Source organism: Pongo pygmaeus, chromosome 15 (assembly GCF_028885625.2).
Source record: "Pongo pygmaeus isolate AG05252 chromosome 15, NHGRI_mPonPyg2-v2.0_pri, whole genome shotgun sequence".
Lineage (NCBI taxonomy): Eukaryota > Metazoa > Chordata > Mammalia > Primates > Hominidae > Pongo > Pongo pygmaeus.
Window position 1 is genome coordinate 17,100,796 of NC_072388.2, and position 26,805 is coordinate 17,127,600.

The 26,805-nt window shown below is 42.7% G+C and overlaps 1 protein-coding gene and 1 pseudogene across 1 annotated transcript in view; one reads left to right on the top strand and one right to left on the bottom strand.

Moving 5' to 3' along the window:
- Positions 1-26,805, top strand: part of LOC129012638 (neuroblastoma breakpoint family member 3-like) — a 56,014-nt gene that overhangs the window by 9,876 nt on the left and 19,333 nt on the right. The window contains exons 7-16 of the mRNA XM_063651330.1: positions 12,479-15,205; positions 15,475-15,544; positions 16,369-17,963; positions 18,065-18,274; positions 20,018-20,120; positions 20,940-21,154; positions 22,204-22,276; positions 22,739-22,950; positions 24,004-24,213; positions 25,951-26,053. Of these exons, the coding sequence (XP_063507400.1) occupies positions 18,100-18,274; positions 20,018-20,120; positions 20,940-21,154; positions 22,204-22,276; positions 22,739-22,950; positions 24,004-24,213; positions 25,951-26,053 (1,091 nt within the window). The 5' untranslated portion in view covers positions 12,479-15,205; positions 15,475-15,544; positions 16,369-17,963; positions 18,065-18,099. The remainder of the gene's footprint in view (positions 1-12,478; positions 15,206-15,474; positions 15,545-16,368; positions 17,964-18,064; positions 18,275-20,017; positions 20,121-20,939; positions 21,155-22,203; positions 22,277-22,738; positions 22,951-24,003; positions 24,214-25,950; positions 26,054-26,805) is intronic.
- LOC129012695 (profilin-1-like) lies at positions 9,084-11,575 on the bottom strand (annotated as a pseudogene).

Here is a 26,805-nt window from a genome sequence, read left to right on the forward strand (position 1 = left end):
CATATACTTGTAATTTTTTCTAACTGGAGATAGGCTGATGACTTCAGGGACATGAGCATGGGATACAGGACCCCTGTCATCACCACCATCATGAAGTTGGGATTCAGGAAGGAGGTTAATCTATAAGGAATCCTGTGACCAGCATGAGCTTCTGTCAGGCCACAAAGGGCACTCAAGTGAACAGGGCATAGGGGGTCCTGGGGTCATGGTGAGAAAGTGTCTCATTGGTAAAACCTTTTCTCTTGGGGAGGTAAATAAATTATTGGTTCCTTCTTGGTAGCCCTTGAAGATAAGGATGGTCAACAAAATAATATCATATCTGCAGAAACTCAGATCTTGGTAAGATTTACTAGTTGGGAATCCAATGTTAATGCCAAGAAACAGCCGCCAGTTGGGATCAAATATGAGCCTGTGGATCAAGGTGCGTACTCAAACACAGAGAGCTTTTTGAAAGATGTTACCAGTAGTTTTTCCAGGGCAGAGATGGATTGTTTATTTTTCTCTCTAATCTAGCCGATATGCTTAGCTGAGAAGGTTTCTTCATATCACTTTAAATGATGATGTCCTTGTACAACAATTTTCTAAACATTCCTTAGATAAGAATTTTATGGGCATTCTTTATTGCATTAGGCTTAAATTTAATGCATCTTAAGGTTTTATTGCAAGGTGTTGCCTTGTTTCCTTTTTAAGATGATACAATTTATAACCTGCAAGTTTGCTCTCTGTCCCCTCCCTTTATGTACATAGAAACTGAGCAAACATGTGGCTATGAAACAGACGGTCATAGAATTGGTTCAGTGGTTGTGAGTGCAGCAACCCAAGAGTGTCTTATCTGAAACAACACCAGGAATGCCTGGACACGATAGACAAAGGTTGTTCAACTGGATGCCTTAGGATACACGCTACCAAAACCAAACTAGCCAAAAAGGAACCAGAATATCAGAGTCAGAGGAACATTTGGAGGTAATTGAGTACCTCCTTTTCAACCTACAAGGGAGATAGTGGAACAGAAGCAGAAATGGGCCTGCCTGCTGTGCCCAAAATTCATTGGAGATTGTTGCGGTGAAGAATTTCATTTATGATGAAGGAGAAATAAACCCCCGTCGGCTTACATTCAGGCAGGTTTATCGAAAAGGTGAAGAAGAGTCTTGGAGAAGCAAAGCATGGCTGAGGCTTGTGGGCTCTGTCTGGGAAAATGAGCAGCTGACAGTGGCTGATGTTGCCCCTGACTCTGGGGCCATGTGGTCTCTTGTTCCTTGAGAGCATCTCTTCTATTCTCTTGCAACTTCCCTCAGCCTGGCAGTCTCTGTGTACTCTTCAACACATAAATGAGTAAGGCTGTGCCAGCCCCAATGCCACCTGGCACTTTAGGTCAAATTAGAAAGACATGAAATAAAGTGGCCCTTTATAATGCAGCTGTTGGAACGACAGTTGAAAGTACAATATCTTGACTCCTTATTTAGTGCTTTATGCTGAACTTTCTATTCTGAATGTGAGCACAGACTTTGGAATATTAGTGTCACCTAGCGTTATTAGCTAGTATTCTCCTTTTGTTTCCCCGTGACATCACCTCCTCCTTCCCACAGATCCGCTCTCCACTCATTTCCATCCTGTCTCATGCCACTCGGGGCTCGTCCCTTGTAGAACGCATCCCTGGCTCCCCTGCGTGCACACTTGTAGTTAGGTTTAGCAATGGAGGGCACCTGATGGAGCCTGGAAGTGAGAGGAAGGTGAGGTCCGTATTTCTTCCCTCTCCCTCCCTGCTCTGGCACTGAGTATCTGGCAAGAGCTGCATCTGCCTATTACTTCAGTGGCCACGCTTCCACAGCCCCAGTTCTCAGTGGGTCCCATAGCGTTATTTCCCTTTGTTCCCTTAGCTCCCACCAAGGAAGATCCAGAGACATTCTCCTCACCAAGGCGTTAAGAAATGCGCAGGTGAGGGGAACAGCGGCATGCATGTAAAGGTCCTGTGGCGCCCATCCTCTGCAGGCTGGAGGTCATGGCGGGAGATGCTGCATGGATTTGCCCTCCCTGCTGTCAGTGAGAACAACAGGGTTCCGGAAGAGTAGAGGACAGACCGTGGGACTTGGCCATCTAGAGACAAGGCAGGAGGGATTTCCTTGAGAGGCAGGGATATGTGGTGGTTACTAATCATTCTCATCATTGTGAGGTGTCTGGGAATGTAATGGATGGGAAATCTACTAAGAAATCAACTTACATAATAATTAGAAGACCTCTAGTTCTGAGGACAGAGACCTGATGGAGTCAGTATAGTGGGAATTTATGACCTGGCATCCGGTTCAGATGCCTGGAGCTTCTTGACTGAGGGGAGATTGGATCCCTTGAGGAAGAGTGAAGCCTTCAATGCTGCCACAAGTGTATGCTGTAAATCTTCCTCCAGGCCTTCCCCAGAAGGACCTGAAGCCATTTATGTGGGTGACTGAGGAAAGGGAAATACTCAGAGCTTCTGTGGCTTGTTGGATTCTGGCTCTGAAGAATGCTAAACTAAGGGCACCTGTGGTGGCCATGAAAATGCACTACTTGCATTTCCAGCTGCAGGAGGCCTAACGAATCAACAGCCCCCGCTGCTACACTCCGAATGGAGGACTTGATGACATTTCCCCTGGATCTGCACTAGCCCATGAGGAGGAAAGCCTCATATCAAGTCCTCCCAACAGAACACCCGTGATGACTCATGAGGATGTCGAAGGTGTTTTCCTCTGGCAACTGTGACTTTCTTCAAAGTTTGTTGTGTTCATGCACATTAACTGATTTATATGAAATAAGAGAATAAATGCCTAGACTCCCATGAGTCTATCTTTTACTGATAAACTCTAGTTCTGAGGACAGAAGCCTGATGGAGTCAGTATAGGGGGAATTTATAACCTGGCATCCAGTTCAGAGACTTGGAGCTTCTTGACTGAGGGGAGATCGGGTCCCTTTGGGGAAGAAAGAAGCCTTCAATGTTGTCACAAGTGTATCCTGGAAATCTTCCTCTAAGCCTTCCCAGAGGGACCTGATAATATGACTTATGATACAGTGACCCCAAATTCAGGGTGTTCTCGTCTATTCTGAAGAATGCAATATCTTATTCCTCTGAATTGAACCTAGTACCAATATTTGTGTGTAGCTATGCACCTTAATAGACCATAGCTAATTAGATGAGGAATGGTAGACCCAATTCAACCATACAGACATCAACCTTATCAGCATACAGGCATCCCTCTCCCACCATTTCATTCTTGTCCCCACTCCAAAGCCTTTTCCATTTTATTTGTATTAATTTTCTATTGCTGCATACTAAATTACTGCAAGCATTAGTGGCATAAAATAAGAACGATTTATTTTCTTGCAGTGTCCACAGATCAGAAGTTGAGGCCTGGATTAGCTGGGTCTTCTTCTCAGGGTCTCACAGGCTGAAATTAGGCTGGGTTTCTTTCTGGAGGTTCTGGGGAAGAATTTCCTCTCAGGTTTCCTCAGGTTGTCAGCTGAGTTCAGTTCCTTGTGACTGTAGGACTGAGATCTCTGTTTTCTTGCTGGCTATCAGCCAGGGGCCTCTCGCTGCTCCTAGAGGCCTCCCATGTTCCCACTGCATGCTTCCTCCAGCCAGCAGAGGAGGATTGCCCTGCATGGAAGCCCTCCTGTACTCTCTCCAGGAAGACCTCAGTCCCTCCAAGGAACTCACCTTCACTAGGTCAAGTTCATCAGATAATCTCTGTATCTTGAATTTGACTGATTTGGGATCTCGATTACATCTGCTAACTTGTTTTTGCCATAAATTGTAACAGAATCACAGGAGTGACATCTCCTCAGTGGCTTTGTCTACACTCAGGAAGAAGTGATTATATAAGAGCAAGATCACTGGGGGTCATCTTAGGATTCTGTCTGCCATAGTATTAAAAAGACACAGTAATTAAAAGAGTATAACAGATTTCTGCTTCTGTCTGTTAGAATAAATCACATCGGACTAACCCTGCCTCCATAAACAACCATAAAATTGTTTTCAGACAGTGGACAACAGGCAGTACAACAGAAAACTTAAGGGGGAAGCCCCACGATTTCGTAGTTCTTTGCGGAGAATTTCTCAGCAGCTGCATAGTGGGCTAGAGTCCACTCAGGGCAGGGCAGCCCCACTGAGCTGAGAAGGCAGAGATCAGAGTCCAAGGCCACTGAAGCAACTGCAATCTGCAGGGCAGGGCACCGATGAGGAGACAGCTGTTCAAAGGTGCAGCTCTCAAAGTCTATGTGGGGTTCAATGTGCATACTTATCAAGGACTGGACTGTACCTGCACAATTAAAAGACTAACAGATTTAACAGAGGGGTGGCTGCTATAAAAATGAGTTTGGACCAGAGGTACTTGAGGTGGAGGAGGGTTGGGGAATGTATGATGGAGTTTCTGCCATCCAGGGTGGGAAGAACTCATGCACACCTCATTAGCACCCAGGTATCCAACTGAGACACTAGAATGAATGTGCTTTAGGAATAAGTGTCACACTTTTCAATAAGGCCCATTGTAGAACAACCTGGTAAAGCCTAAAACCAAACCCTGACAAAATCCACAAAGGGGTGGATTGGTGATTGAGTCCTGCCACATTAGAGGGTCTTGGGAAATGCTGTGGGCTTTCCATGAATCCGTTCTAATAAAACATAAACCAGTCCACATAAGTCCAAAGTGATCAGACAGTAATTTTGCACCCACTAGAACAAAATTCACGCAATCAATGGCACAAGTTAGCCAAGTCAACATTTAAGCAAAATACATCTAAGAACAGCTAACAAATAACTCTTCTCAAACTCACATAGCGCGTTCACCAAGATAGACCACATATGGTGAGCCATCCTTAGTATTTTCTGTCCTTTCTCTTTGACTCGTGTATACTGTGCTCAAACTCTTAAAATTATACACTTTAATGATTATACACTTTCATGCATCTCAATTGCGTGTAAGTTATATTTCAATGTATTTGTTAAAAGTTTATAATTAAAAAAACTGTCCTAGCTTGATTCAAGATATCTTTTTTATATTTAAAAATATAATTTTATTTTTTCTTGTAAATTTGTTGGAGTTCATTGTAGATTCTGGATATTAGCCCTTTGTCAGATGAGTAGGTTGCGAAAATTTTCTCCCATTTTGTAGGTTGCCTGTTCACTCTGATGGTAGTTTCTTTTGCTGTGCAGAAGACAACCCCATCAAAAAGTGGGCAAAGGACATGAACAGACACTTCTCAAAAGAAGACATTGATGCAGCCAAAAAACACATGAAAAAATGCTCACCATCACTGGCTATCAGAGAAATGCAAATCAAAACCACAATGAGATACCATCTCACACCAGTTAGAATGGCAATCATTAAAAAGTCAGGAAACAACAGGTGCTGGAGAGGATGTGGAGAAATAGGAACACTTTTACACTGTTGGTGGGACTGTAAACTAGTTCAACCCTTGTGGAAGTCAGTGTGGCGATGCCTCAGGGATCTAGAACTAGAAATTCCATTCGACCCAGCCATCCCATTACTGGGTATATACCCAAAGGACAATAAATCATGCTGCTATAAAGACACATGCACACGTATGTTTATTGCCGCATTATTCACAATAGCAAAGACTTGGAACCAACCCAAATGTCCAACAATGATAGACTGGATTAAGAAAATGTGGCACATATACACCATGGAATACTATGCAGCCATAAAAAATGATGAGTTCACGTCCTTTGTAGGGACATGGATGAAATTGGAAATCATCATTCTCAGTAAACTATCGCAAGAACAAAAAACCAAACACCGCATATTCTCACTCATAGGTGGGAATTGAACAATGAGAACACATGGACACAGGAAGGGGAACATCACACTCTGGGGACTGTTGTGGGGTGGGGGGAGGGGGGAGGGATAGCATTGGGAGATATACCTAATGCTAGATGACGAGTTGGTGGGTGCAGCGCACCAGCATGGCACATGTATACATATGTAACTTACCTGCACATTGTGCACATGTACCATAAAACCTAAAGTATAATAATAATAATAATAAAGAAAAAAAAATATATATATATATATAATTTTATATATTATCAGGGCAAAAGAGAAAAACTGTATGATTACCTTGTCATACACAGTAAAAGCATTTGGCAAAATTGAAAACTTTTTTCATGATTTATAAAAACAAACCCCAGAAAACTCTCAGCATGATAAGAACAGAAGGCAACACTTCCAACCCTATTAAGGGTAGATTTGAAAAAAACTCACAGGTAACATTATATTAAATGGCATGGGATTGAATGCTTTTCTATTAAATCAGAGAAAAAAGTAGAATATATGTTGTTATTCTTTCATTTCAGCATTATACTAGAGATGTAAATCAATGCAATAAAGTAAGAATACTAAATAAAAGTATTGAAAAGATTGAAAAGAAAGAATTGAAGCTGTCTTTATTCACAGATAATGAGTGTGTATGTTAATAATCCTAAAAATCTACAAAAATCTACCAAAGCTAATTAGTGAATTTGGTAATGTTGCAGAATATAAGCTCAATAGAAGTAGTCTTTTGTATTTCTGTATATTAGCATTGAGCATTTGGAAAATGAAATAAAAATACAATTTCATTTCAAGTAATATCTAAATACATGTTGTGCTTATAAATAAATTCAACAGACTGGGTGTGGTGGCTCACCTGTGTGTGTGGGTGTGTATATATATATGTGTGTGTGGGTGTGGGTGTGGGTGTGTATATTCACCTTTTTGAAGATTATCTATCATTATCTCCAAACAGGGAATGTTAAGAGAACATAAAAAGAAACCACAATATAGGAGATATCATATTTACTTCCAACAAAGGGTTTTTTTAGAGTGTGTATATATATATGTAGTGTCTGATAAGATAAACAGCACAATGAAACAATTTCTCAAAAGACTTGATACTTCAGAAAAGAAGATACATGAATGGTCAATTAGCATAGGAAAAGATGCTCTACTGTTCAGTCATCAGGGAGCTCAATCAATACAACAATGTGATACCAGTACATATCCAAGAGAATGGCTAAAATTAAAAAGGCTGAAAATAGCACATGTTGGTGAGGATATAAAGCACTTAGAAGTCTTATACTTGTAGGAATGGAAAATGGTAGGACTCGTTTGAAAATCTAAGTTTCTTAAAGATTAAACATATACAAATCAGACGGACAGTCATTCCATTCCTAGGAATTTACACACTATGTCTGCACATGATCTGTATGTGTATTTCCAGACCAGACTGAGGGGTGGGCTGCTATTTCTTGTGGCCCAGTAACGAGATGCAGATGAACTGGGGAGGAAGAGAGTTTTTACTTCTGCAACTAGTTACAGGGAAAAGGCCTGGAAATTATCACCAGACCAACTCAAAATTACAAAGTCTTCCTGAGCTTATGTACCTTCTAAGCTATGTGTGTATGTGGAAGTGTGCATTCATCTAAAAACATAAGTGATTAACTTCTTCTAATCTATAACTAAGGTCTGAGTCCTGAAGACCTTCCTCTGGAGCCTCAGTAAATTCACTTAATCTAAATGGGTCTAGGTGCTGGGCACCCTTATCTTGTCTCTTGCTAAATCACAGAGGTTTGGAGAGTTCCTTCAGACCTCCAATAAACTTGTTTGTGGAGGCCTGGGGAGTTACTTCAGACCCCCGATAAAACTTGTTTAATACTAAATGACTCCTGTTAAGAATGCCTTCATTATTTTGTCATGCTTTAAGGTCCAGGAAAAGCCTAGGCAAAACTGTTCGTGGGCTTTGGTTACATTCCAGCCTTTGTAATAAGGGCATGGGCTTTTTTTTTCCCCCCCTCTTAATATTTAACTGTACCACTCAGTCGGTACTGAAACAGTTGTTAGGGAGGCCTGTGTTAGTGAGACCTGGCCTGCCACGTATGGATGCTCATGATAGTTTCTTCATAATAGCCCAAACGTGGAATGATAGAAATGTCCAATAACAAGTGAAAGTATAAACAAACATGGTATAGCCACACAAAGGAATACTACTCGGCAATTACAAGGCATTAACCGTTGATGCAAATACTCGATGGATTTTAAAATTATGTTGATGCATGAAAGAAGGCAGACACAAAGGAATATGGGTATAATTTCATTTATAGAAAATGGTTGAAAATGGAAATGGATCTGAAGTGACAGCGGCTCCTTGAGGCCGAGGGCTGAAAGACTGATGAACTGCAAAGGGGTACAAGAATCTTTGGGGCATAGGGAAATTCCACTATCTTGGTTGTGGCAGTAGTTCCATTAGTGTATACATTTGTAAACATGCATTGAATTACACATTTTAAAGTGGTGCAGTCTGTTGTACCTAAATGATGCCTTTATAGCGTTGATTTCATCCTCTTAATTTCTCCATACTAGCAATTAGCAGCTAGAAAATGAAATTCAATACATAATAGAGATTAATAGTCAGAATCATTACATGCTTAAGAATACATGCAATGAAGCAGGTACAAGGCCCCTAAAAGCAATTGGTGAGAAAAATTAAAGAAGACTAAATAGAGAAATATATATCATGTTCATTGATTTGAAGATTCAATTTTGTTAGCATGTTACCTCAACAGAATTCTGATGAATATTTCTAGTAGGAGATTTTAGAGAAATGTAAAAGCTAATTTCCAAATGTATTTGAATATCCTAGAATAGGCAAGTTGGTCTTGAAGAAGCAGTAAGTTGAAGGACTTACTCTGCTAGACTTCAAAACTGATTTTAAAGCTACAGTAATTTAAAAACGGTAGTACTGGTGTAAGTATTCATAAATATATCAAAGTAAAAGAATACAGATTCAAACAATATGACCACATATGTATAGTTATTTAGTTGTTTTAGTAGAATCTTTTTTATTCATAAAAATCCCTCAAAAAGTTTTCCAAGCACACACAGGAGGGCTATGAGTAGGGGAAGGTGTCTGTCCATCTATCCCTGGCCCCAAGCCTATGTGGTTTTGGCAGCAATAGGGGTGTGGGGTAATGGCCCACAAAATTAAAATGGCATATGTGTGTATGAGAAAGAAAGGGGGCAAAGCTGTGGGGAATGATTGAGGGGAAGGAACAAAGGAGGTCAGTACTGGGAACGCTGAAGGTGGGAGGCCATTTCATAACATTTCTTGTTGATGAAACTGCCATGGACAGCTTCTTTGCCCATCAGCAGGCCTAGCGTCTTGGCAGTCATGGTGACAGTGACATTGAAGGTGGGGGCTCCACCGATGCTCTTCGTTTGAAGATCCACAGTCAATTCCCCATCCTGCAGCAGTGAGTCCGGGACACAGTACATTTCTGACCCCGCAGTGTCAGCCCATTCACAAAAAAGCTTGACCAGTCTTTGCCAACCAGGACACCAACCTTAGCTGGCGTGATGTTCACGAAGGTTTTCCCTGGGATGGCGGCCCAGATGGAGGGTGAGTCCTTGTTGCCCACGATGGCCGCGAACCTAACAGGTCCCGTCTGTTCTGCTACGAGGCTGTAGATAGAGGCGTCCACCTGGCCGCTGTGCAGCTGCCGGGGCTCCTCTGGTCGGTGCTGCTGGGGCCGCCTGGGCTGGCGGGCAGGGGAGGCGGAGAGCTGCGGGCAGGCACTGCCCTCCTCACCACGGCTCTGCTAGCTGTGCAGCGGCCCTCGCACCACCATATATATATATTTATTATACTTTAAGTTCTAGGGTACATGTGCACAACATGCAGGTTTGTTATTTAGGTGTACATGAGTCGTGTTGCTTTGCTGCACCCATTGACTCGTCATTTACATTCGGTATTTCTCCTAATGCTATCCCTCCCCCAGCCCCCCACCTCAGGACAGGCCGTGGTGTGTGATGTTCCCCGCCCTGTGTCCAAGTGTTCTCGTTGTTCAATTCCCATGCATGAGTGAGAACATGCTCACGCCGCCACTTCTAAATGTTTTGAAAACAAAGACACCAATGCCCTTCGTTGGGGAAATGAAAGACTTTTAAGTAAAACGATTTTGAGTGAAATAATATTTGTTGTTTTAAAAAGTTAATATTAACCACTCTCCATCATACATTGAAATTAACTTAAGATGTGAAAGTTAAAATTAGAAACCTTGTAAAGGAAAATTAGGAAATAATTCCATGAACTTGACGTAGGAAAATGTTTCTTAGACTAGATACTGTAACACTCACCACAATAAGAAATCAAGCGAATTGCACTTCATTTTTAAAAACTTTCTGCTTATTATGTTGTTGTTTAACAACTTAAAAGCTATCTGTAGAGCAGGAATAGCAAATAATTATTTGCTGTATAATGTAGCAAAAAATATGTATATATAAATGGATGCATTCAAAATATATAAAAATATATAAAGAACTCTATAGATTACAAAGGAAATGACAAACACACCAGTATATCAATGAATATAAAATTTTGAGAAGATATTTTCCATAAGAACATATCTTACTGAACATTAGGCTTGAGAAAACCAAAATAGGATATCACTACCCACCTAGTAGAATGGCTATAATTTAAAAGACTGAAAATATTAAGTGTGTGGGAATGTAGGGCAACTGGAAATGGCCTACATCTTTCTTAGAAATGTAAAATAATACAATGACTTTGCAAAACTCTGTGTCCATTTTCTTCCCATTCACCAAGCATCTCCATCCATAGCTATAGATACCCAGGAAAATAAGTATGTACCTTCACAGAAATAATTGTATGAGAATATTCATAGTTAATTATGCACAGTAGCCAAGAAGTAAACCTGTCTCCCATCAGAAAAATGGATATGAAATTGTGTGATAATCATAGAATCAATAGGATATTACTTGGCCAAAACAAAATGAAACAAGGGAAAAACACAATCAAACAAATTAGTGGCCTATATAAGCACATGAATAGAAGTCAAAACAAGAGAAAGTACTAAGTGATTCCTTTTTTTATTTTTTTGAGATGGAGTCTCACTCTGTCCACCAGGCTGGAGTGCAGTGGCACAGTCTTGGCTCTGCCTCCCGGGTTCAAAAAATTTTCCCTGCCTCAGCCTGCCAAGTAGCTGGGATTACAGGCACCTGCCATGACACTTGGCTAATTTTTTGTATTTTCAGTAGAGGCAGGGTTTTACCATGCTGGCCAGGCTGGTCTTGAACTCCTGACCTCAGGTGATCTGCCCGCCTCAGCCTTGCAAAGTCTTGGGATTACAGGCATGAGCCACCAGCCCCAGCCAAAATGATTCCATTTTTATGAGGCACATGATCAAGCAAAATGAATCTATGGTGGCTGCTAAGTTTAAATATTGGTCCCCTCCAAATCGCATGTTTAAACGTGGTCCCCAGTGTTGGAGGTGGGGGTAGATGGGAGGTGTTTGGGTCATGGGAGTGGATCCCTCATGAATAGATTAATCTCCACCCTGGGAGAAGGTAGTGAGTGAATTCTCACTCTCTTGGTTCCTGTAGGAGCTATCTATTAAAAAGTGCCTCTCACCTTTCCTTGCTCTCTTTTGCTTCCTCTCTCACCATATGATCTCTGCACACCCTGGTTCCTTTTCACTTTCTGCTGCAAGTGGAAGCAGCCTCAGGCCCTCATTAGGAGCAGATGCGGGTGCCATGCTTCTTGTGCAGCCTGCAGAACTATGAGCAAAAGGCACCTCTTTCCTTTATAAATTACCCAGCCTCTGGTATTCCTTTCCAGCAACACAAAGGGGCTAAGGCAGTGACAACATTCAGAATATATTCTTCGTTTGGGGGATGAGTATTGACTGGCAAGAACCACATCAGAAATTTGTGGCATGGGGGAAAATGTTCTCCATCTTTAACTGGGTGTTATTATACAATGTATAATTATATTAAAATTTATTAAGCTGTACCTTTAGGTTTTTTGCAGTATACTCTATGCAAATTTTACCTCAGTGAAGAACTGTTAGCATACAACAAAGAGAGAGATAACAAACACTCAAAAATTGAAAATTGACAGAAAGTAGGTAACAAATATTTAGCCTAGAAATAAGAGGGATCCGTTGAGAAGAAACCAAAAGCAATGGAATAGAACAAAGACAAAAAGGCATAATAAAAAGAGTTTTAAATGTCAAAGTTTGAAATGATAGTAAAGTGGCACACTGTTTCCTTGGAAAAATCAAGTGAGAACCACAACTCTGAGACTAATTCGAGCAAAAGTATGTGAATCAGTTTGATCTAATGGTACAAGGTTAGCTTTGAGGGCCAAAAGGAACTGGTTTCTAATTCTTATTCCTCTCCTCACTAGTTTTGTGACCTAGGGAAATTTTGCAATCTTTCTGAGTTTGTTTTCTCATGAGGAACAGAATAATACCTAAGTAACAGGATAGTTGATAGATTTAAATATGATCGCATGGCAGTGGACATGAGCCATAATTAGTTGTTAAGAATATATTTACACTGAACTCTCCTTTATCCATGTTCAAATTGTAGATAAACAACAATTGACAAAGAATAGACAAAATGTCCTAACATAAATATTCTTCCTTTGTTTCTAGAAAGAAGTCACACATACAGTAAAAATAATTAGAGAGGACCTAGTTCATATTGAACAATCTTCCCCACACCCTGAAACAGGTCTTCTTTCTAAAACCAGAGATATCTTGAGTGAGTCCAACCCCTGCAGTCCCCTCTGTCTGGAATAGATGGAGGAAGTTTACTCCAGCCTTAGAACAGCATGGGCTGGCAAGCGTTCTCAGAGAGGTCTCAACTTCAACTCTAAAGGGCCTGAGGAATATGTGCAACTGGGTCGGGTTAAGGCGAAGCTGAATTACATGACGAGGGCTCTCACCAGCACCAAAGTCAGTGGAAGGATATCAGTCCCCAGAGCTCTGTTACAGGCCATGGATGCTCCATGGAGGGGTGGTGAGCATATGAATAACAATCAGGAGAAACATCGGTAATGGACAGGAGGCATAAATAAACAATATCCACCCTCCTCTAAAACCCAGGAGAGTTCTCATTTCAAAAGACGATGTCTTGAAGGAAACATAGGTACAAATCTTTGTGACTTTGGATTAGACATTTTTTAAGTGGGCACAAACAACCGAAAAATGGATGGACTTCAAAATAAAAAACTTATATGCTTCAAAGGACACTGTCAATGAAGTGAAAAGATAATCCACATAATGGGAGAACTATTTCCAAATTATATATTTGACACAGGTCTAGTACCTAGAGTATATAAGGAATTCATATAACTGAGCAATAAATGACAACCACATTTAACAATGGGAAAAAAGCTGTGAGTAGAGGTTTCTCTAAAGGAAACACACAAATGGCCAAGAAGCACATGCAAAGATGTTCAACGTTTTCCGTCAGTAGGAAAATGTAAATTTAAACCCAAATGAGATACCACTTCACACCCACCAGTATGACTTAAGAAAAAAATAAAGACGACACATGTTTCAAAAGTGATGGAGAATATGGAATTCTCACATATTACTATTGGGAATCTAAAATGGCATAGCTACTGAAGTTGGTAAACAGTGTGTGAGTTCCTCAAAAAGTTAAACATAAAAAAAGTTAAACATAAAGTGACATATGATGCAGCAATTGCACTCCTAGGTTTATAACCAAGAAAAGGAAAACAGGTGTTCACTCAAAAACTTGTACAAAGCTGTTCACAGCAGCATTATTCATAATAGTTAAACAGTGGAAACATCTTAAACCACCATCAGTTGATGAATAAACAAAATGTGGTATAACCATATAGTGGAATATTATTTGGCCATAAAAAGTTGAAGTACTGATGCAGGCTAAAAAGGATGAAACTTGAGAACAATATTCTAAGAAGCAGATAGAAAATACCACGCTTTGTTATTCCATATAGAGGAAGTACCCAGAACAAGTACATCAATATATAGAGAAAGTAGATTAGTGGTTGTCAGAGAGCGCAAGATTGCGAAAGTTTTGGAACATGGTAAAAGACACTGAAATGTATGCTTAAAAATGGTGAATTTTGTGATATACAAATTATACTGTAGAAATAATAATAATAATAACAGTAATAAAGCAAGAAGTCTTTCCACATCTCCATGTCCTGTATTTTCATTAAAAAAAAAAAAGAGAGAAAAAAGCATTTCAGGGCCAGGTTCAGTGGCTAACTCTTGTAATCCCAGCACATTTGGAGGCCTAGGTGGGAGGATCACATGAGGCCAGAAGTTCAAAACCAGCCTGAGCAACATAGCAAGACCTTTGTGTCTATGAAAAATAAAAAATTAGCCAGAAATGGTGATGTGTGCCTAGAGTTCCAACTACTTGGAAAGCTGACGCAGGAGGATCACTTGAGCCCAGAAGTTCAAGGTTACCGTGACCTATAATCACCAGTGCACTCCAGCCTGGGTGACAGAATAAGACCCTGTCTCAAAAAAAAAAGAAGCATCTCACTTTAATAGCAAGTGGCCAAAATATGATGCCGGCTGCATGTTGTGGGGAAATGTGTTAGATGAAAGAAGTTAAATTCCAGAAGTTTTCCTTTTTTCAGAAATGAGGTATAGGGGAGAGAAACACATACTTGGAAAGAACTGACACAGCTGAATTGGAAAATGTGGGAAGGGGATGGGAAGAGGCTGGTCCACCTGAGACCTGGCTCCAGGACTTACAGCAAGGGGAACTTGGGCAAGTTACAGACTCTCTCTGCCTCAGTTTCTTCATCAGCAAAACAGAATCATCCCATAAACTGTAAGGTCAATGCTATCAGTGGGTCCCCAAATTGACTGCACATCTGAGTCATGTTCACAAACACATTCCAGGCCCCACCTGAGCCCTCTGAATCAGAATCCCTGCAAGGAGGACAATGAACTTGTATTTGCACTGACTTTCCCAGCTGTTTTTTACTTTGATCAACTTGGGGGTAGGACCCTTTGAGCTGCATCACATCATTCCAAAGCCAAAAGACGACAGCAGCACAAGAATATTTTCAAGGCAGTGTCTACAGCAGAGGAGAAACTGTTGAGGGAACCTAGAAGTAAAGGAGATCTGGCTTGCTGGGCTCCATTTAAACTTTGAGTATAGCAGAGACACGAGCCCTTTGGGACACATGCCGGATGCAGTGACACTCCAACTTCGGAAGAGTGGAAGCCTTAATTTCAGATTCAAGCATGCTTTGAGTAGAAATTAAGTTTACTTCTTTTTGTACAGCAAGATGGCCAATCTTTTCTAAGCTGCTCACCTCACAAGAAAAAGAATCGTACTGCTCAGAATTCAAACTTCAGCAGTCATGGGTAAGTAAGGAAGTCTTATAAATCTATTTTAGCCACCTAACAAGAAACTAGAAATTTAGCAAGTTCTTTCACTTTCAGTACAGTTGTGTTCACTAGATCAGAGGCACTGAGACATGAAGAACAGACCCCTAAAAAAGGAAAGTGTTCCTTTCAGTTTTAGGACATCACTGGAATATTAGGGAAGTGGAAACACAGCTGCCCACTCTACAGTATGGGTTGCCTTTGTATCCGGAATGCGCCTAACGTCCTGATCTCTGTGCCCTTTTCAGGGAGCCTTGGGAGGAGCCCGAATCACTGATGGAATTGGACAGTGCATGGAGATGGTTCAGCAGGACGAGGGTAAGTGCAGGGGCAAGTCCAGGTCATACTGAGAGACAAGGAGTGGCGCTGATGGGGACAGACAAAGATAAAATCAAAAGTTTGTGCTTCATCTTCAGAAACTCAAACTAATAACAAACTTGGCCTTATGAGAAATAATAAGTATTTTTCTATTTACATGAGAATTTAATCTCAAAACAGGAATCAGAAAAATATTAAGTCCAGGGCATAAAACCTAAACCATTGCTCATATTTATTCTTTCTAAATAGAGCAAAGTGTAAAATCTTCTCCATAAAATGCACATTGTGGTTATGAAAAGGCCAAAGTCTTAGTGAGAATCATTGGTATTCCATAGAAGAGTGAATTAAACACACCAAGGGAAGACCCAAGTCTCATACTTCTTTTGTATGTTCCAGAGTTCCAGGGGAATTCCAGGTGATAGAGGTTATTTCCCGTACTGTTAAAGCAAGATTGCAGACACTTGGTAATTTTGGTCCCAGTACTCTAGGAGGTCCCACCTCTGTCCTGGAAAATACTACAGGAATGTATACTCTTCCTATGACTCATTCTGGTCATTCTTCCAGCATCACAAAAACCAAAAAAAATGGAAATATGTCCAAATACATGCTTTGCTATCCCTCTTCTTCAGGTTTCTTACCTGTTACTTATGGATAATAGCATTACCACAGGATTATGTTGAAGATACAATGTCCAAATATGAGCACAGTTTTGAGCAAAATGCCTTGTACGAATTGGTCAATGAACAGCTAGTAAATAATTATGTGAATATTTACTGAATTATATGGACCCTATGAATAATTACTGTGATTGCTTTTATTGGCAGTGCTGAAAACTCATCCCTGTGTGACCTCAAGTAAGCCACGTAACTCTGTGAACCTGCAGTTTTATCATTTTTAAAATAAAGAAGCATGACAGATTTTCATTATGACACAGAATGTCAGGTCTCCCAGATGCAGAAAATACATTTACTTAAAGCCGTTGATACGTCTTAAAGCAGTATCCTTACAGTGTCATTGGAGGACAGCGTGGACTGCAGAGAGACATGCTTTGAAATGGGATTGATCCAGTCCTCCTTCCTTCACTACCACATGAATGCTGAGCAGCCCAGGATCACACTCATGACACCCTCAACTCAGGCAAGTCCAGCAGCCAATCTTAGGACACCTGGGCTACAGAACAGTCTCCCAAGTTCCAGGCTCACAAAACCTAGGTGGGGATGAAAGCTGAGAAAGTGAGGAGGGGGTTCGGGGGATCACTCTTTCCTACTCATTCCTCTAATCTCAAACTCACCTTCTACTGCAACACTGAGGATCAGCAACCAACCGTGACCATAACCTTGATCTTGCCATGTTCTGTTAGTGGAATGAAACCAAAAATCAATGGTATTAGTCCAACCCAACAAAATAGATATCAAACCAAATTCCATAAGAACTGCTCATGGTCCTGTTCTTTTCAGTATATGGGAAAACAAAATGGAAACAACAAAATAGCATCAGGTTTATAAAACTTCCCAAGATAGATGGTCACACATGTTTACAGGAGATCTCTATATAAATGATTTTGATCACTTGATACCTTGAAAAGAGCTCTTGTGACACTAGAATGACATCCATAAGTGACAAGTATAAAATGTAGTGCTCAGTGACATTAAAAAACAAACCAACCCACATCGAGGAAGAGCTCTGGACATAGGGCTGTCAAACTGGTCTAGAGTGTCATGAAAAGCCAAGATGGTGCCCCAGTAAGAAAAAAGAAATCAACATAACAATGGGAAGCAGCAAGAAGAACACTGAGACAGGAAAGACAACATTTTTACAAATGAATGATTCATTCACTTTCTAGTGGATACAGACAAAACTGCAGAAGACCCAGAGGAAATCAGGGCAGGCTAAAAGTTTGATATCCTACACTTGTGGAAAAGCCTTAAGATCTGTTTTAACTTAGAACAGGTGGGGTGACTTCATGACTACCATTAAGAAAATATAACCTGTTGGGAAACTGGTTCAGCCTGGATGATGATGTACAGACAAGCGATAAACAGTGAGGAATGTGCTTAGATGTACTGGGAAAGAGATGGGTCTGTGGCATTGTCACAAGGGTACACGAATACTGAGAGTGAATTTTGAAGGAATGATCCCAATTGGTGCTGACCCTCAGGTGAGACCAGGGTGCCTGTGTTTCAGCAAAGCCTGGGCAATTGGAATGCAGGGCTCCTAAGATTCCATGACACCCCCACCTTCTAATTCTGTTATTGCAACTGCAAACTGTTACCTGGCACACTGGCCACAATCTTCCTCACTCTTGTCGGAGACTGAGCTATTGGCAGTGCCTTCAGCTCTGAGCTCAGGCACCTCGAAGATTGTTTTTGTCGTTAAGGATCCTAAAGTGCTGTGGGGACTGATCACATTTTTCTCAACAGTAAGTTAACAATTTCAGTTACTGACATCCCTTAGTCCTGATTAAACCTACTTGATTTCATCAGTTTTAACCCATCGTGTGTTTGGGTGTCTTCTCCCCAGTCCCTGACCCCACCTCTTCTGCCACAAACGTCAGCATGGTGGTATCTGCCCGCCCTTCGTCCGCTGAGAAGTCAGAGTTGAACATTCTGGAAATCAACAAGAAATCACGCCCCCAGCTGGCAGAGAACAAAGAGCAGTTCAGAAACCTTAAAGAGAAATTTCTTGTAACTCAAGTGGCGTACTTCCTGGCCAAGGGGCAGAATAATTACGGTAAGTTCTGTAGGCTCACCATCACAAAAGTGATGAATGATGTCCTGTCTTCTCTCGGAGAAACTAAATGCTCTCTCCATCAAAAATAAGTTCAACCTTCCCATACTTCTAGGAAAATAGAAATGGGCATTTTCACATTTTGTTAAATTTGGAAGTCAGAGGTACCAAAGTATTTAGCAAGTTTCCATGTTTGCAATCAGGTGGGGGTGGGCCTAGAGGTAAAATTGCAGTTATTCATTTCAGACACAGGCACAGAACGACCTGTTTTCTCCAAGAGGCTAAATCGTGTTTCCAAGAATCCTCTCTGTACCATATAAGATCTGGCAGACAAATAACATCTAGTTTGTTGTTCCAAATATGTGGGACTAGTGAACCCTTATTCTGTTCAAGCTTTTGTTGAGGCCCAATAGGCAAAGCTCTGTTCTAGGGACCCTGAAGGAAACTTGGTGATAGTACACAGTACCCGCTCTGAGGGGCTTCAAGAGGAGTCTGCACCTAATAGAACCTGTGGTATGTATAAGTGACAGCATCAAGAGCAGGGAGTAGGGGCCATGCACGGTGGCTCACTCCTCTGATCCCAGCACTTTGGGAGGCTGAGGTGGGTAGATCACGAGGTCAGGAGTTTGAGACCAGCCTGGGCAACATGGAGAAACCCCATCTCTATAAAAATACAAACATTAGCTGGGCATGGTGGCAGGTGCCTGTAATCCCAGCTACTCGGGAGGCTCAGGCAGGAGAATCCTTTGCACCCAGGAGGCAGAGGTTGCAGTGAGCTACAAGCATGCCATTGCACTCCAGCCTGGGTGACAGGGCAAGACTTGTCAAAAGAAAAGCAGAGAGTAGCCTGGTGAGAGGGAAGTCCTGCTTCCTGGGGCACAGGCTCTTGTTCCTAAAGAGGAGGAAAGATCCCACGTGAGAATGTGTGGAAGTAGCAGTGCTGTGTGCAGAACAGGGACACTGGGCCTGTCTCCTGGGCTCCATCCAAGTTGTTTGTCTTGTCTGTCCCTCAGTTTCCTCATCTGTACATAGGGTACTATAGAAATACCTGCCTCTGTAAATTGCTGCACTGAATTACATGAGATATTTCTTGTCAATCTCCTAGAACGTCTTTTGGCACAGAGTAAACACTATCTACTAGTTCTTCATTGTACTGTTTCTAAATTAACACAAACCTTATTAGTATTTGGGCAGATTTCCTTCATGGCCTTATGGTCTTATGTCTCATAATTTGTGCTTTAGATGTGATTCTTAAAATCACATCTGAAGATATGATTTAAAAATCAAAGATGGTTAAGATCTTTGACATATTTGGCCTTGAAATTCCCAGTAAAAGGGAAACCATCCGTCCCATAGTCCGAGAGGCCTTCCCGACTATACAAGAAATCACTACTTCATGCCCCAGTGCAGTGTTTTAGAGAAGAGGCTGCAAGGCTTGGGAAAGTGGCCCCCCATTCAGAGTCAGACCTCCGGGGCTGTGAATTCTGATTCCACTTCATTGTGGTTGAATCATCTTGTCAACTTCCTTGATGTGCCTTGAGTTTCTCTTTCTTTGTCTGTAAATTTTGGAGGATCAGATGCCAGCAAGTCAGGAGACTGAAGAGTAAAGATGTAGAAATCCTTGCCTAGAGCCTGGTACTGGGGACAGTTTTGTCCTTGGGATGGACCTGGCTCCTGCCCTGTAGGCCGTGACCAGAGCACCATGTCCAGCCTTTCACTGAGGCAGGCCTGACTGTCTTTCCTCAGAGTATGAAGACTGCAAAGACCTCATAAAATCTATGCTGAGGGATGAGCGGCTGTTCAAGGAAGAGAAGCTTGCACAGCAGCTCGGACAAGCTGAGGAGCTCAGGTGAGGGGACCCCATGGGGTCAGGCAGGTGACAGGTGTGTAAATCTCTGAAGTACAGCAGCTCTGTGGGGAGAAATAAGACCTAAGCTGGGCCAGCGGAAGGGCAGGAGTTGCCATGGCAGGCTCACGACACACAAAGATTTATCAAGCAGAGAACAAGGATAATAATAAGTTATGGGCTGCAGTTGTTTCTCAGAGACTTGTTTTCTGTTTTTCAAACAAGTAATTGTTGAGGTGAAATATGCATAACAGAAAATTAACCGAAGGAGTGGGAACCACCTAGCAGCATTCAGTATACTCAAAAGGATGAGCCATCACCACCCCGTTCACCCTTAGTCAGAATCACCTCCTGACTGACTGCAGCTTCTCATCCTTTCAGTCAATGTTGCCTGTCATTCTATTCTTTCATCTTTTCAATTGGCCCCATCTGCACCTGGCCTCATTTCTGTCCATGGCTTTGTACCTAGTCGCTGCAAGATGCACTATGTGTATATTCACATGGAAATGTCCATGGCCAGAGTGAGGAACTGAAAGGATGGATGTCTTTTTGAAACTGAATTGGGAAGACACCTACTTTTGTTGACAGAAGAGAAAGATGAATGGAACATTGTGGAGGGTCTTCCAGGGGCCCTCTCTCATACAGAGGAAGCCTGTGAACCATTTTTATTCTTTCTCTTGGCCACAGACATTGCTTTAAACAATGCTGACCTTCTGCTTGGAGGTCTCCTCGAGGACATTGTCTTAGAAATTTCTGTCACAATATTAGAACGGATCACTCATCCCTTTCCACTGTTAAATTTTCTCTACTATCTCACCTTAGGCAATATAAAGTCCTGGTTCACTCTCAGGAACAAGAGCTCACTCAGTTAAGGGAGAAGTTACAGGAAGGGAGAGATGTCTCCCACTCATTGAATCAGCATCTCCAGGCCCTCTTCACTCCAGATACGGCAGACAACGCACAGGGATGGGACCTCCGAGAACAGCTGGCTGAGGGATGTAGGCTGTCACAGCACCTTGTCCAAAAGCTCAGCCCAGGTAAGGTGGCCATAGGCCCTGATGACCCAAAACTCCAGGCTTATGAGAGACTCCAGACCTCCATACTTTCACAATGACAGTTGTATCAGTGGTGTTTTTTCCCACTAAACATATGTGGCCGTGACATGACCAGGACTTCCTGGGTAAGAACAGAGATGGCAAACCCATGGGGTTGGAGGTCACAGTATTGCAAATGTCCCACCTTCCTTCATGGAAGGTGGTCTTTGGAGCAAGAAGCAGCACATTTCTAGTTTTAAAGGACAGGAAGGAGGTTGTGACAGGGGCTTGCTTGTTAGAGTGAAAAGAGCTCTGGACTCAGAAGGCAGGTTCCCAGGCTGTCTCTTTGGCAATGTTCTTAATAACTGTTCGTGAGTGAGTGATTTATCCTTCCTGAGTTTCTCTGTCTCCATCTGCAAAGGCAGGCAAATTGTCTCTTGCAAGGGTCTGAAGCATCCAAATATGGGAACACTTAAGACTGCTTTTCAAAATGAGATAAAGCCCCTCGCTGTGTGGTATTGGAGAAGGCACTTGATGTGGGGGCATTTGGTGGTAGGAAGTGCTTCAGATTGGAGCACTCCCCATGGTGACAATGTCCCTGAATAACAGGGCAGAAGCCACACGGAGGGCCTGTGAAGTCTCCAGGTGCATAGAGGACTGTAGGACAAGTTTATCCTCTCCTAGGAGAAAGAATAGGTTTGAAATGTGAACTGTGACAGGACACCAAGCCTGTGCCTGGGAATCAGACCTGTAGCAGGATGGGGGAGACAGCTGCCACAGTCCAGAGAGAGGCTGTAGAAGCCTCCATCATATGGGGAGCAAAAGGTCTTTTCAATATTTGGCCACATCTTGATGGTGGCCCTCCAGATCAGAAAGGCATTGCCCAATGGATCAGGAAACCATGCCAGGGCATTTTGTTAAAGATAAAACATGAGAGCTTTCAGTTGAACAGTGACCATGTCTAGATGTTCATCTCTGAGTGCACATTGGGCTGACTGTGCTTGCAGAGTGTGAAGTGGGAAATCTCTGAACGAGCACTTCTGTATTTACAGAAAATGCTGAAGATGAGGATGAAGATGTTAAAGTTGAGGAGGCTGAGAAAGTACAGGAATTATGTACCCCCAGGTAACACTGAATAATCGGGAGCAAGTAATGGGTGGTAACATATGAAAAAGGTCTAGGAGGCACACCCTCTCTGGCATCTACGATGGGCCGAAAGTCTGCATTCCCTTGGCCACAGAATGTGAAATTCAAGCCAGCTTGGACACAGGGTGTGGCAGCTGTTGTGTTTCTCTGTGTGGCGGGTGTCATGTCTGTACCGTCCAGGGATAGCTGAGTCTTCATCCTCCTCAGCTCGTATCTGTCCAGTGCAATGAACACCAGTTGCTCTCTTCCTCTCTGTCTCCCATGGCAGCCATGCTCTGTTGCAGAGAGAAGAGGATTGCCTGTTCCCTCTTAAAGGGAACCTCCTGTTTGCTTTCTGGGGCCACTCTCTTAATGCCTCCTGTCAAAACCAGCTGGGACTCCCTGGGGTCTGATCCCTCTGTGTTTAATCTTCTGTCATCTCTATCCCACCTGGCTCCTCAGGGAGGTACAGAAGGCTGAAGAAAAGGAAGTCCCTGAGGACTCACTGGAGGAATGTGTCATCACTTGTTCAACTAGCCACGGCCCTTGTGAGTCCAACCAGCCTCACCAGAATACCAAAATCACATTTGAGGAAGACCAAGTCGACTCAACTCTAGTTGTAGACAGTGAATCCTCTGATGATGAATGGCAGGATGCTCGAAACCTTCTCCCAGGTAGCCTCTATTTCCCTTGTGTCTCATACCTCTGTCTACGCTATGGAAGATCAATTCTGAGGATAGGCTGTATACATAAATATTGGTTTAGTCAGAAACCAGGATGCAGCTAGGTGCGGTGACTCACACGTATAATCACAGCAGTTTGGGAGGCCTAAGTGGGAGGATCATTTGAATTCAGGAGTTCAAGACCAGCCTGGGCAATATGCTGAAACCCATCTTTCCAAAGAATACGAAAACCTAGCCAGGCATGGTGCTGCGTGCATATAGTCCCAACTTCTCAGGAGGCTTAGGTGGGAGGACTGGCTCAGACAATCCTCCCTTCCTCATTCACTACTCTCAGGCTAGACTCTCTCTCCTTTTCATTGGCTTGTCTTAGCTATTAATAATAAGTGTCTGGCCAGGGGCGCTGACTCACATCTGTAATCCCAGCACTTTGGGAGGCTGAGGTGGGCGGATCACCTGATGTCAGGAGTTCGAAACCAGCCTGGCCAACGTGGTGAAACCCCATCTCTACTAAAAATACAAAAATTAGCTGGCATGGTGGTTGGCACTTGTAATCTCAGCTACTTGGGACGCTGAGACATGAGAATTGCTTGAACCAGGGAGGGCAGAGGTTGCAGTGAGCTGAGATCACGCCAGTGCATTCTAGCCTGGGTGACAGAGTGAGACTCTGTCTCAAACAAAAAACAAAAAACCAAAAACGAACCAACCAACCAAACAAAAAAATTTAAAAAACCAAAAACAATCTGTTGTGCTACACAGAAATATTGGCTGCTCATGGGGTCAACAACTCAGTGCCCAGCCTTGCTTTATAGAAACTTATGAGCAAGAAAACGGTAGAAGCATTTATGTCCTGGTTTCAAGGTGACTGCGTAGCTAAGACAAGTTGACTTAAAGGAGATCAAGAGTGGAGATGAGAAGAGTGAAACCAGGGAAACAACATCTTCAAAGAAGTAGACAGGGCTATCAGTGACATCCCTCAGTCCTGATTAAACCTACTTGATTTCACGAGTTTTTAACCCATCGTGTGTTTGGGTGTCTTCTCCCCAGTCCCTGACCCCACCTCTTCTGCCACAAACGTCAGCATGGTGGTATCTGCCCGCCCTTCGTCCACTGAGAAGTCAGAGTTGAACATTCTAGAAATCAACAAGAAATCGTGCCTCCAGCTGGCAAAGAGCAAAGAGCAGTTCAGAAACCTCAAAGAGAAATTTCTTGTAACTCAAGTGGCATACTTCCTGGCCAAGGGGCAGAATAATTACGGTAAGTTCTATAGGCTCACCATCACAAAAGTGATGAATGATGTCCTGTCCTCTCTGAGAAACTAAATGCTCTCTCCATCAAAAATAAGTTCAACCTTCCCATACTTCTAGGAAAATAGAAATGGGCATTTTCACATTTTGTTAAATTTGGAAGTCAGAGGTACCAAAGTATTTAGCAAGTTTCCATGTTTGCAATCAGGTGGGGGTGGGCCTAGAGGTAAAATTGCAGTTATTCATTTCAGACACAGGCACAGAACGACCTGTTTTCTCCAAGAGGCTAAATCGTGTTTCCAAGAATCATCTCTGTACCATATAAGATCCAGCAGACAAATAACATCTAGTTTGTTGTTCTAAATGTGTGGGACTAGTGAACCCTTACTCTGTTCAAGCTTTTGTTGAGGCCCAATAGGCAAAGCTCTGTTCTAGGGACCCTGAGGGAAACTTGGTGATAGTACACAGTACCTGCTCTGAGGGGCTTCAAGAGGAGTCTGCTCCTAATAGAACCTGTGGTATGTATAAGTGACAGCATCAAGAGCAGGGAGTAGGGGCCGTGCACGGTGGCTCACTCCTGTAATCCCAGCACTTTGGGAGGCTGAGGTGGGTAGATCATGAGGTCAGGAGTTTGAGACCAACCTGGACAACATGGAGAAACCCCATCTCTACTAAAAATACAAACATTAGCTGGGTGTGGTGGCAGGTGGCTGTAATCCCAGCTACTTGGGAGGCTGAGGCAGGAGAATCCTTTACATCCAGGAGACAGAGGTTGCAGTGAGCCAAGAATATGCCATTGCACTCCAGCCTTGGTGACAGGGCAAGACTCATCAAAAGAAAAGCATAGAGTAGCCTGGTGAGAGGGAAGTCCTGCTTCTTGGGGCACAGTCTCTTGTTCCTAAAGAGGAAGAAAGATCGCACCTGAGAATGTGTGGAAGCATCAGTGCTGTGTGCAGAACAGGGACCCTTGGCCTGTCTCCTGGGCTCCATCCAAGTTGCTTGTCTTGTCTGTCCCTCAATTTCCTCATCTGTGCATAGGGTACTACAGGAATACCTGCCTCTGTAAATTGCTGCAATGAATTACGTGAGCTCTTGTCAATCTCATAGAGCGTTTTTTGGCAGAGAGTAAACACTATCTATTAGTTCTTCATTGTACTGTTTTTAAATTAACACAAACCTTATTAGTATTTGAGCAGATTTCCTTCATGGCCTTACGTCTTATGTCTCATACTTTATGCTTCAGATGTGATTCTTAAAATCACATCTGAAGATATCATTTAAAAATGAAAGATGTTTAAGATCTTTGACATATTTGTCCTTGAAATTCCCAGTAAAAGGGAAACCATCAGTCCCATAGTCCGAGAGGCCTTCCCGACTATACAAGAAATCACTACTTCACGCCCCAGTGCAGTGTTTTAGAAGAGAGGCTGCAAGGCTTGGGAAAGTGGCCTCGCATTCAGAGCCAGACCTCTGGGGCTGTGAATTCTGACTCCACTTCATTGTGGTTGAATCATCTTGTCAACTTCCTTGATGTGCCTTGAGTTTCTCTTTCTTCGTCTCTAAATTTTGGAGGATCAGATGCCAGCAAGTCGGGAGACTGAAGAGTAAAGATGTGGAAATCCCTGCCTAGAGCCTGGTAGTGGGGACAGTTTTGTCCTTGAGATGGACCTGGCTCCTGCCCTGTATGCAGTAACCAGAACAGCATGTCCAGCCTTTCACTGAGGCAGGTGTGTCTGTCTTTTCTCAGAGTATGAAGACTGCAAAGACCTCATAAAATCTATGCTGAGGGATGAGCAGCTGTTCAAGGAAGAGAAGCTTGCAGAGCAGCTCGGGCAAGCTGAGGAGCTCAGGTGAGGGGGCCCCGTGGCGTCAGGCAGGTGGCAGGTATGTAAATCTCTGAAGTACAACAGCTCGGTGGGGAGAAATCAGAGCTAAGCTGGGCCCGGGGAAAGGCAGGAATTGCCATGGCAGGCTCACGACACACAAAGATTTATCAAGCAGAGAACAAGGATAATAATAAGTTATGGGTTGCGGTTGTTTCTCAGAGCCTTATTTTCTGTTTTTCAAACAAGTAATTGTTGAGGTGATATGTGCATAACAGAAAATTAACCGAAGGAGTGGGAACCACCCAGCAGCATTCGGTATACTCAAAAAGATATACCATCACCACCTCACTCACCCTTAGTCAGAATCACCTCCTGACTGACTGCGGCTTCTCATCCTTTCACTCAATCAATGTTGCCTTCTCGAGCCTGTCATTCTTTTCTTTTGTCTTTTCAATTGGCCCAATCTGCACCTGGCCTCATTCCTGTCCATGGCTTTGTATCTAGTCGCTGCGAGATGCACTATGTGTATATTCACGTGGAAATGTCCATGGCCAGAGTGAAGAACTGAAAGGATGGATGTCTTTTCGAAACTGAATTAGGAAGACACCTACTTTTGTTGCCAGAAGAGAAAGATGAATGGAATATCGTGGAGGGTCTTCCAGGAGCCCTCTCTCATATAGAGGAAGCCTGTGAACCACTTTTTATTCTTTCTCTTGGCCACAGACATTTCTTTACACACGTGCTGGCCTTCTGCTTGGAGGTCTCCTTGAGGACAT